General features: G+C 43.6%; 1 protein-coding gene across 1 annotated transcript; it reads left to right on the top strand.

Annotated features, from left to right (window-relative positions):
• Window positions 1–2,079: 2,079 nt before the first annotated feature.
• wnt3 (wingless-type MMTV integration site family, member 3) lies at window positions 2,080–9,302 on the top strand. Its single transcript, XM_088016506.1, has 3 exons — window positions 2,080–2,313; window positions 5,814–6,079; window positions 8,661–9,302. Exons 1-3 carry the CDS (start codon window positions 2,187–2,189, stop codon window positions 9,138–9,140), a joined length of 873 nt encoding a protein of 290 aa, XP_087872632.1. The 5' UTR covers window positions 2,080–2,186; the 3' UTR covers window positions 9,141–9,302.
• Window positions 9,303–12,004: the final 2,702 nt, after the last annotated feature.

The raw sequence follows: 12,004 nt of genomic DNA, 5'->3' as shown, positions 1-12,004 counted from the left end.
CAGCCACAAGACCTAAACCCCTTGCAGCCATTGGTCGACCACGAATCCTCTGTATGCCAAAGATTAAAATGTGCGGCCAATTTTCCAGACTTTCATGTCATGCCAGCAATGAGGCAATGTTGTGTAAATAAGTTCTCCACAAACAGTAAGACAAGGATAAAGTCGCACAGAAAATTATTAGTTCAAGATAATATTGCTAAAGATGTTTATAAATCAATCACTGGGTGTGCCCGCTGGGATTTATTTCCCGCTTTAACTTTATTTGATCAGTATAATCTCAGTATAATCTGTCGAATGCCTTTGTACACTTGGGGTTAGATTTGAATCATTTTAGAACCTGGGAAGGAGCAGACGACTGTTTTATGTCGTGACATGTAAAGCCTTAGTACTAAAAGGGGGTGTAGTTTGTTTTAACCATGACTGCGTTTAGTGAACGCACCATAATTTTAAGTTTTTATTAGATGACAACAAAAAAATGCAGTTGCTATTATTATTATTATTATTATTATTATTATTATCATCAATCCTTAGAAAATGAATGATCTTTGATCTCCTTTTGATTAAAGACAATTAGCTATCCTTTTCTTTTGCTGAATGGGAAGAGATGTGGTGCTGAAAAAGTTTTAACTCTAAGCAAAGCCAGCTTTTAGACTAAAGCTGGGATAAGTTTGAGAGTATTTGTTGGGTTTGGACCCTTTTCCCTCCATGCAAACAGCATTGTCAATATCAGATACATAAATGTGTATAACAGGAGCACTTGTTTGTCACCAGAAGGCGTTTTCTGGTGTGGGACGAGGTTATTTGCAGGGTTATGGATGTGAAGGAGGCCTGATGTCTAGATAACTCCTCTCTTCGCCCTGCATTGGTTTACAGAATCAGAGACCTTTATTCACATTCATTACAAGGAAAACTGTGAAAGGTGAATCCATCACTATGAAGTTGTTGAAGTACTTGGAAAAGTAAGTTGGATGTGGGGGATGAGACGCCGAAGGCTCTGGATATTGTTGGGTTGTTGCAGGTTATGCACCTCTTCAGTATTGCACGGGTCACTGGGACAACATCTGTAGAGTTGCAGACCAAGAATTTGGTTGTCCATTGTGTCTCTAGAGAGGCTTCAAACCATGTCCAGCGAGGCGTTTTGTGGAAGATGCTCAAGGCTTTTTCCAGTTCTTGTGAGCACAAAGCAAGAGTTGGATCCACATTCTCAACTTTACAATCGAGCTTTCTCCGAGTGCGGGTTGGATTCTCCGCTGCCCCTTGTGTCCGATCCTGTTAGCTCTGCTCATGGACAGGACCTCAAGGTGTAGTCATGGAGGGGCGGGTTTGGGAACCTCAGAATTTGCCTGCATCTTTAAGTCATGACCTCTTTTGCAGTCAAATTCCTTTATGTGTGAGTTCAGGTTGAAATTAGGTGGCTATGGCCTCCAGGAGCAAAGCATTCCAATGTTTTTACAGGAAATACATAACCAGAGCCCAATAAACTGCTCTGGCTTTTTTTATGTATTTGTTTGTTTGTTTGTTGTACAGATTGTTCTGTAAATTCATTCCATACGGGGCCAATGAGGGCAGGAAATAGGTTGATTCCAGAGAGCAGTAACAGCCCACGTTAACTCCCAACATAAGTTTGATGTAGGGCAACGCTGGTGAAAAGTGAGACCCATATGGGTCCTACATGTGTTGTCAAATTTGTACTGATTCTCATAATGCCAATTTAAGTCCAAGCCAAGACCCACATAGGGGTTTCAGCTGTTTTTTTTTATTTCAACACGAGTTATATTATCCAACCTAAGTGGGCTCCACACAAGAAACCTTTTGTAACCCCCAGGCTTCACTAAATACAAATCCAGGCAAAATGCATACAAGGGAGGGTGCCGGGCGCATTTCTTTTTGTCCAGGTCCAGAAAATCCTTTCATATTCAGCACAACCATATTATCCCACTCATTCATTTTCTGGGAAAGTCACCAAAAAAAAAAAAAAAAAATCCAAGACTGTTCTTGTTCTGTAGCTGTCTTTTAAAGATGTCCCCCTCTCCCTCCCTCCTCTTCCCTCATCTCTCGCTGTGTGACACAGGTCCCTGGCCCTGGGGCAGCAGTACTCGTCTCTGGGCTCCCAACCCCTCCTGTGTGGCTCCATCCCTGGCTTGGTGGCCAAGCAGCTTCGCTTCTGTCGTAACTACATCGAGATCATGCCCAGTGTTGCTGAGGGCGTCAAACTGGGCATCCAGGAATGTCAGCACCAGTTCAGAGGCCGCCGGTGGAACTGCACCACCATAAAGGACAACCTGGCCATCTTCGGACCAGTGCTGGATAAAGGTAGATCCTTGATACCAATTGTTTTCATAGACCCAGTGTGTAAGACTTTTACCCATTAGGTCATGTAACAAACACAAGTTTTGATGCATGTTATTGGTTTTCTTTTGTGTGTGTGTGGCAAAGAAAGTTGCACATTTTTACTTGGATGAAGGATAATAATAAAAGTTGTGAAAATATCTTCAAACACTAAAAAAAGTGAAAAGACTCCAAGACTAGGGTGCATTTGTATCCAGTCCCTTTTACTTTCATAAATAAGCCTCAGTCCACATTCTCCACCTCTGTACAACTAAATCTGAGTACAAACCCAACTGTTCGGCGAAGGCCTCAGAGGTTTAGCAGTGAAAAAACAGTACCAAGAGGACGAGGGCTGTACTATTGCTAAACATTGCAATAATTATATTATTAACAATTAAGCAGTGTTTTGAAATTGAGAATTTTCAGAAATATTGATAAGGATAACTGCAATTCGATATTGCGCAACTGTAATGAAGAATAAAGAACGCAGCAGACAGATCAGGGATACAGATTTGGAGACGTTTACAGCAGAAAGATGGTAGAAGAATACCCCCAAAAGGAGATGCACATGTAATTCAAGTTAAAGTTGGACCTAGAATGTTCTGACGCAGAGGACTGAATATAAATACAAACTATAAGTTTTAGATATTGTTTGTTAAAAGAAAAAGAACACCGAAGTTTGTGGGTGTAACCTGACGAAATGTGAAAACCTCTTTAAAAAACAACAGCAAAAAACATTTCAAGGCAATATATTTTGACTCTATTCAGACAGATATTGAATTGACAGAATGGCAGATGGGTACAATAAGTGCAGTTGACACACTGTAAAAAAATATAAACATCAGGTGCTTTTCCCTAACAGAACTACTGATATGGAGTATCCTTTACACAGGAAACAATAGAACCATGTCTTCTGCTCAAAACCCGGATTTTAAAGGTAGACGTTTCTGCATTGTGACTAAGCCTGCTGATTGGAAATGAATTAGCTTGTGTGTCAGAGGAGAGGGAAACCGGGCAGGAATGGGCAGTGTGAGCAGTCCAAGCTCCCCAGTCAAATAAAAGGGATAGGGAAGGCCAAATGAGATTACAGGCAACAGAAAAGGGCCTAGGGGCTCCGCTCAACCCCTACTGTGCATGAAGACCGGTCCGCTCCCCACACAGTCCAACTCCCACGGACACCCCATTCACACGCCCTTTTGACTCTGTCACGAAAACAGCCTGAAAGGGGATCTCTCCAAATCTAAACCAGTAGATCTTTGGGATGAAGAAGCGAAGGAAGGAGCAAAGAAAAGACCATGAGTGTGTCTCTTTAGGAGTAAGGAAAAGAGAAGGGAGTTCTGCAGACGTCCAACCTGTCGCCACCTTCAGGTGCACATTGGCTCTGCTGTTTGGTGAATGCCTAGGGAACCTGGGGTATAGATGCTGGGGGAGAGGGGGGGCGGAGAGGGGTGTATGCCATTTCAGCTCAGAGTGGAGGTGGAAATGGGTAGTTGGAGGGAGCGGAGGGGGAGTTAAGGGAATGCCAGCTCTGGGCAGAGCGGGGCTGTGGGGGCGCTAGTCGCTGGGTCCTTTGTGCAGATAATACAGTGTGACACAAGGGAAACAAAGGCGGATTGATGGGCCCAGCAGGTAGCAGGAGCAGTGCTGGCCTTGGTTGACAGCCAGAGATCCAGGGGCCCAGGGCTCATGGGGGCCTGTTTTCAGGGTCTGACTGGTCCTGGCAGGGCAAGAAAAGGAAGCCCAACCTGCAGACTGCAAAGTGCGCTAAAGTCTCGAGTCATCCCTTACTCCTACAAAATTTACTTCCAATAGCACAGGCTGTTGTTAAACAGGTCTTGATCAATAGAGAACCCTGCAGAAGTATGTATTTTTAAGTCGTGCCAGAAAATCTTAATTAGATTTGGGTCTGGACCTCGACTGGGTTATTTTAACAGATAAACACGCTTTGATCTGAACGATCCCGTTGTAGCTCTGGCTTGTGCGTTTGCGGCTGTGATCTCGCTGGAAGTTGAACGTCTGCAGCAGGAATCTTCCAGAACAGCCCCGCGATTGGCTAAATTACGTCTCCCCATCACCTCTGATTAGGCGTTCTCTCTCTGCTGAACATTATGCATCCCCACAGCATGCTGCTGCCACCACAGAGATAGTAACGTGATCTGGGTGCTCCAGGAGATGTTCAAAGGTTGACATTTTCTTTTAGAACCCAACCTTGTTTTAAACTTGTCCACATCTTTTCTCCCCGACTTGTGTTCCTTTGTCTTCGCGATGCTCTTTGAAAGCCTTTACAATATACTGACAGATTTACGACTGAGAATAAATTCGACTTAGTGGGCTGCAAACAGTGCAAACATGGCTGCCATCGTTAGGTATGAAAACAGAATAAATAAAGCAGACGACTTTCAAAGAAAATCCTCGAAAGACTTACAGGAAGGCTGGAGAACTGCTGGTCAAGACCACTTTGTCTTTCTGTGCGCCACAGAAATGGTTGAGAAGACAATAAAGATCTTACTTGACTTGGCTCAACTTTGAACTCCATCTTTTCTGCCAATTTGCTTGGAGACATGTTGAGCATTAGTGAGGCTTGTAAAAGTGCCCCTATTGGGTTTTCTCTACAGTTGAGTCACGGAGGAATTCCTGGCTTTAGATGCAGCTGAGAGTTTCATTCTCTGTTCATGTCAATGCAAAAAAAAGAAAAAAAAAGAAAGAATATTAAGATCTGCCCTAGCCCCTGTATTGGAGAGATCAGGCCACCAAGCGCTCCTGACAAGTCAGCTATATGACACACCGTCATGCTTGGGTGAGTCTACAGCAGAGCTAGTAGGGTGTAATGGCTGAGCCGTGCTAAGTGTGCTGTGATTGTGAAACAATGGTATCTGGTTACATAATAAGCTGTTGCCTTGAAAGGAGGCGTAGCTCCATCCCTTCGGCGTCAGTAAGAAACGGGCCGACGCTCTGCTCGGTTTCACCTGAGGCCCCTGGGCTCTCTGAGCTGGGACGGGAGCGGAGGAGGAGCAGGGGGTGACAGCATTCCTGAAACACTATCCAGATGCACAGCAGCACACCTCGGGGATGACAGGAGGTCACTGAGCTCCCACTCGATGCCGGGGCCTACCTGACACCACAAAGGGGCAGGGATTCATCCTTGTTGAGGCTGATATAAACAAAATTGTAAACAAAAACTGTAAAAAAAAAAAAATAAAATAAAAAATAAAATAAAATCAATACAAAAAGGAGAGTTTTCTTTGAGCTGCTTGTTTTTCTCTTCTTTTTTTTTCCTTTGACAAATACCTGCCCATAAATTTGCTGCTTCCATAGATAAAATGTGTTAAAAGGATTTTTTTTTGTTTTTTTTGCCTGGAGGGATCCTTTTCAATGTATCTGTCTGGATGTTGGCAGCAGCTTTGTCCATGTTTAAATCCAAGATTGACGCTCCTCTTTTTTTTTTTTTTTTTCCTACTCCATCCGTCTTCGATTGTCTCCTTTAGCTACGAGAGAGTCTGCGTTCGTCCACGCCATAGCGTCCGCCGGTGTCGCCTTCGCAGTGACCCGATCCTGCGCCGAGGGCACGTCCACCATGTGCGGCTGCGACTCACACCACAAGGGGCCGCCGGGCGAGGGCTGGAAGTGGGGCGGCTGCAGCGAGGACGCCGAGTTCGGCGTGCTGGTGTCGAGGGAATTTGCAGACGCCAGAGAGAACAGACCGGATGCTCGCTCTGCTATGAACCGGCACAACAACGAGGCCGGACGCACAGTAAGCACGTGCAGAAAGAGTCGCTGATGGGATATGACCCAATAAAATGTAAACGAGTAGTACCGAATAGACTTGTGTTCGGTAGACCTTAAACAATACTTGTGAGTGTACAGTGCCTTAGAAAAGTTATGTTGCTTTACAAATTCCTTCAATTTTTTTTTTTTTAACTTTCTTTGTCAAACTTAAACATTTCAGTTCATAAACTTGGCAATGTGTCTTTTAGATCACAGCGGAGGACATTTAGCCCACTTGGCTTTGCAGAATTGGTTTAATTCAATCATATTTTGAGCCTTCATAACCATTTATAGCCTACTACACCAAACTGTTGAGCCCATCATTTACAAATAGAAAAAGAGTGTGTCACGGCTGGGAACCATTTTCCTGGCTATACACCTTTCCTTCTTCAGAGACACCAATGAAGTGATCAAGAAGGAAAATCCATTGCAGACGGTAAAATACTTGAGACAGGGTCAAAGGTCAAAGGTTCACCGTCCAGCAGTGCATCCAATTTGACTGAACTTGAACTTTTTCGCAAAGATGACGTGGGCAAAAGTGTAAATTTCGAGTTGTTGCTGTTGGAGACTATACTCCAAAAGGCATCCATTTGTAAATGCAAATGCATGGCAGTGTACTTGTTAAAAGTTTAACTTAGTTTACTTAATTTAACTTCAAGATACGTTCAGGCCACCATGAAACCTTATACAATGAGCTGGTTGTTCCAAAGCGAAGGTGATTTATGCGGTAAACACGCGGTTCGGGATTACTAAACTGTTCGTGAGATGGGCAGGGATTTGCTGTTTGACTCGTCCCGCACATTTCCGAGACTCTGACTGAAAATGAGCTCCTGACTTTGAATGACTGGCTAATTACTCATCTAAACGACAGTCAGCCCCACACCTTGCCTTTCATGCTCGGTGTCCCAATGAAGAAGAAGAAAAGAAAAGAAAAAAAAAGAAAAAGAAATTCCCCCAACAGTCAAATGGGAATCAACTCAGACTTAAAACATCACCGGCTGCTGTCACCGCTGGGGGGAAACGGGCCCTCGGCTGCTCGCTCGGGGGCAAATAGAGGGACCACACGGGAACAAGGCGACCCTTTGATCTGAGCACACCGGCGCAGTTAGACGGGCCACAGCAGATAACTGAGCAGCGCTGCCGTCAGAGGCCTCCAGCTCTCTCCACCTGGTGCTCTCACGCTTCATTATTTAGCCCCGAGGGCCTGGGACTTTATCTCAGCATGACAAGCTCACATCGTGATGTCACCACCAGTCCACCAGTGCGCGGCCACCTGCTTTCCGCCCGAGCCGGGGGAATTCAGCTGCTAAATATATCTGCTAAATTAAAGTACAACTAAATCAAAACAACAAAGGTAAAAAAAAAAAAAAAAAAGTGCCCCGAGGGAAAGCACGCACGCTGACTTCAGAGAGAATTAGCAGCAGCACAAAGCATCTGTGCTTCACAGCTGCATGAACCCTCAGTAACACACAGCAGGTGGCTCGTTTTGCTTTCGCAGAACCGCCGCACTGTGCAAGCTTTAGACAATAAACCGCAACGCAAACCTGCTGATTCTAGGCAACGGGCTGGTATGGAGGTTCTCAAGGTTTTACATTGGATAAAAACACCCCAGCGTTGTGTTATTAACACAAACGTAAAAAAATAACATATTTTATTAAGCTTACAATCTAATGTAACACATAGATTTTTATACAGTATATCCATTTTGGATATACTGTATATCCAAAATGGATATACAGTATATCCATTTTGTTAGCTTTGACTAACTTTACAGCCAACAAAACGAGACAGTCTTACATCCTATGCAAACATAGAAGAATGTTGACTTGATTTTTGCCCAGCAAATAGTCTTTGACGCCGCCCCCCCCCTCCCCTCAAGCAGGATAAGCCTAAAAGAAAATCATTGCTAAATAATCCGCCTGCTCTCTGTTCAAGAATATTCACAGAAAGCTAAGTGGGAGGGAAATGGACAATAATCACAGCTTCAAGAATCTTGTGATTTAAACTTAAAACAAGGCAGGAAGAGTTAAATGCGAGACAACTGGAAGAAAACCAGGTAGATCCTTCAAAAGATTTCCCTCTGAGGTGGCGGTTCACCTTCCAACATGACAAACACTCAGAACATAAAGTTAGATCTATAATAAAATAGTTTACATGAAAGCGATTTATGTACTGCTACACTGGCCCAGTCGACACCCAGAACTCAGTCTAACTGGGAGTCTGTGCCTACAGTCGAAAATGAATGTTGAGCTATCTTGGAAAGTCTAAAGACGCTCACAACTGGTGGAGACGTACTCTAAAAGACATGTATCGACAGGCCTTCAGATAAAATGTTTGGTTAGCAGATGTGACCGACAAGGTCATATCTTTTTTGTATATATCCTGAGATTGCTGGGTGGCACGTCTCTGGATAGAGGTTAGCTTGTCCCATAGAAATGTGGCAAAGACTTAGAGAGAAACAGTTCTGGGTCAAATCTGAGGTGCTTTTGTGCGCTACTGTCTCAGTCGGTCAATGACATCCAAAACATAATCCCACCAAACTAATAACCACCTTCTGTGTTTCTCAGACCATCCTCGACCACATGCACCTGCGCTGCAAATGTCACGGCCTTTCTGGAAGCTGCGAGGTGAAGACCTGTTGGTGGGCGCAGCCGGATTTCCGTACGCTGGGCGACTACCTGAAGGACAAGTACGACAGCGCCTCGGAGATGGTGGTGGAGAAGCACCGCGAGTCACGGGGTTGGGTGGAGACCCTACGAGTGAAGTACAACTTCTTCAAGCACCCCACCGAGCGCGATCTGGTTTACTACGAGGGCTCGCCCAACTTCTGCGAGCCCAACCCGGAGACGGGGTCGTTCGGGACGCGCGACCGCGTCTGCAACGTGTCGTCCCACGGCATCGAGGGGTGTGACCTCCTATGCTGCGGCCGCGGCCACAACACCCGGACTGAGAAGCGCAAGGAGAAGTGCCACTGCATCTTCCACTGGTGCTGTTACGTCAGCTGCCAGGAGTGTGTGCGCGTCTATGATGTACACACATGCAAATGAGAGGCCTGTACTTTAAGGCAAACTGACTGCTGGACCTTCTACCCTAACTCCCCCCCTGTGTCCTCCCTCCACAACTTCCCTGCAGACGCAGACTCATTCTGCACACCGGTCAATAACCCACTCACACACAAAAACTTAGGATGTAACGTACGGAGCCAAGCCAGGGTCAGGTGCAACGATAAAAACAGAGCTTAGGTCAGTTTAGTTCACTGATTTACAGTAACACTGGTGTTTATATACACCAGCTGCATAACTGGAGTTAAAAGATTGTCTAAATCTTGCAACATTCAGATACAATATTCATCCATCAGCGCCATTTTGGACGTATCAGACATTTACATTTTCTGTTAACGTTGACACAGGAAATGGAGGCCTACCATTGAAATATATTTGAACAATTTGGATAAATGAAATCATTATAAGAAAACTTTTAGTATTTACTCTAAAAGCAAATACTTTGAGTAAAGTAAAAGTACTTTGTCTGATTTTGGTATTTGTTTGATCCAAGTTATATCCTCAGTTTTTGCACATTGCACAGTACGAATACTTATAACGAGGCAGTTAAATGTTAACACAGCACACTCGGTAAAGATTTTGAATCGCTTTATGATTACAGTTTTTAATCTTTGAAACACTTGTGGCAATAACCCGACATCAAGATCCCAACATTAGGAACCTGTCTAAACCGAAACACTCAGCAAACTTATGATCTGTTTTATTAGAATATGAATGTTGCTTTTATTCTGCTTTTCAGCTGATGAAGTGATGTAGAGCTGAAGATTTTAACTGCTAGTGTGTTTTCTGACATACTTTACTTCCTGACCTGAGGAACTTGACGCATTTAATCCTGTTTTTACTTTGACACCTGACACTCGCAGGGCTCCGCGATGAATGGCTAAAGGTAAATCGGAAACAACAAAACAACTTAGTCCTTATAGCCCCCTGCACCGGACTACCTGAAAAACGTCGCCCGCTCTCATGGGAAGCAGTTGTGCCACTTTCAGCACCCTCTCTCCCCCCCCCCGTGTCTTTATTTATTTCCCTCCTCTATGCCGACACGATGTTCGTGGCATGTATAGAAAACACATAATGCAGTAAAACCCACCCGTCTTCCCAACTTACACCTCACTTCTCCAGCTTTTACGTACGTCTGAACTAACATGGCATCCTATCGGTTACTCTTCTGCAGCCCAAATGTCACTTTTTTTAACTACTGAACTGAAAACAGTAGGCAGACGCTGACGGTGCAACAGTCCTGTCTATTGCAAACTACTGAGCTGATTGAGTCCTTTCCACTGGACCAGTCAACTGCAAATTCTGGAAGATATACACACACTACAGTGTGAGGTTTATAGCCCTGCATTTCTGAATTATGGCCATCAGGATGGGACTGAAGGTATGCAGGAGGGCGCATGCGCATTCCTCTCAACAACATCCCCACATGGGTTTACATATGCACTATTCCAACAACTCTAGGTGGGAATTCAAAAATAAACAATAAAAAAAAAGTCTGCAAAGTTCTTATGAATAATATCTTTGTTGCACTTTCCGAGGGCGAGTTCGGCCTTTAAACTGCTCACGGATCCATGCAGCATCACACTTGAGTCGAGCTTTAGCGCGTTTGATTACAGTTCATCAGGTTCATCGTAAAGATCTGGGTCTAAAAATAAATCTGATTCAATAAAAAAACAACAACAAGAGGACATGTGATGACACGCGGAGACCAAGGATTAGGGAAAGCCTCTGATTGGCCGTCACGTCTCTCCCAGAGCATTCCTTCATGTTTTTCCCGTGCCGAAGCATTCAAACGGGTGTGATTTATGAAGCTGTATTCTTGTCTGTGCTTCACCCCAAAAAACATGCCTGCCGCACCGTCGTGGTAACGCTGAGGGAGCGCGCAGGAGTTCAGCAGAGGAATGGATGTGACAAAAGGTTAAACTAGGAGATCACCAAGGGAAAATGAGATCATTTGTGCAGGAAAAGATAAAAAAAAAAAAAAAAAAGAATTTTTTGACGGTTCTCCATGCTTCTTATAAATTATATTCACCCTGTACAGGCTGTCCTCTCTGTGTGACATAGCTTAGCATATTTGTGTCACCTTCTTCCTGGATGTACCTTCCCACTATCCGACATCCTGACTTTACCCCCGTGCTATATCCAAAGTTTTGTACAAATGTTTTAAAGTGAATAATTCCCTTTTTATTTTATAATCGTAAATGTTATGTTTTTATAAATATTATTTATTATACAATATATATATCTGTATGACTGAACTAAGATTATATATTTGAAGAAGAAAAATCTGTCTGTCTCGTGTTTCTTGATGTTTCCAGCGTCGGATCGACGTCTTCACTTGTCAAGTTGAAACTGGGGTATTTTTGTAGAAAAAAATAAAATAAAATTGTGGACAAAAACAAAATGACAGCACATTTTTCAAACTAGGACCGTATTTCCAAGGTTCCCACACAGTTTAGGTTTTAAGATAGGTATGTACAAATATTAGCAACTTTTATTGTTTTATTGTCTACATGATAAATATTTGAATTTATAAAAGAACATGACTCTAACCATAACGTTTTTTTTTTTTGTGCTGGTAGTTAAATAAACATTGCACATACAGTGTTGCATCCATCCATCCACCCGTTCATTCATCCAGCCTTCCTCGCGGTATGTGGTTTTGCAGCTTTTGCATCTGAACAATGTGGAAATGTCTAAAATCTGTACGCAATCTTCAATTCTATACACAGACAACTGTGTTATTCAAAAACTGAGAACTCTAGAGGTTAGAAAAGTGTGGGACGTTTACTGGGAAAATGTGTCGGAACCCTGTATTTTATTGACTTGCATTCAATTTGCTGTCCTTC

This window comes from Poecilia mexicana, unplaced genomic scaffold (genome assembly GCF_051168715.1).
Source record: "Poecilia mexicana isolate PSO_F unplaced genomic scaffold, ASM5116871v1 scaffold_19, whole genome shotgun sequence".
Classification (NCBI taxonomy): Eukaryota; Metazoa; Chordata; class Actinopteri; order Cyprinodontiformes; family Poeciliidae; genus Poecilia; species Poecilia mexicana.
The sequence above is the reverse complement of the archived record's forward strand: the minus strand, read 5'-3'. Positions and strand labels throughout refer to the sequence as shown.

What these genes read in the sequence shown, in the direction of transcription:
- wnt3 (XM_088016506.1), top strand. Translation starts at nt 2,187, where the DNA reads ATGCCCAGTGTTGCTGAGGGCGTCAAACTGGGCATCCAGGAATGTCAG. An exon ending in CGGACCAGTGCTGGATAAAG is followed by an intron (nt 2,314 to 5,813) that starts GTAGATCCTTGA and finishes TGTCTCCTTTAG; the next exon opens with CTACGAGAGAGTCTGCGTTC. An exon ending in ACAACGAGGCCGGACGCACA is followed by an intron (nt 6,080 to 8,660) that starts GTAAGCACGTGC and finishes TGTGTTTCTCAG; the next exon opens with ACCATCCTCGACCACATGCA.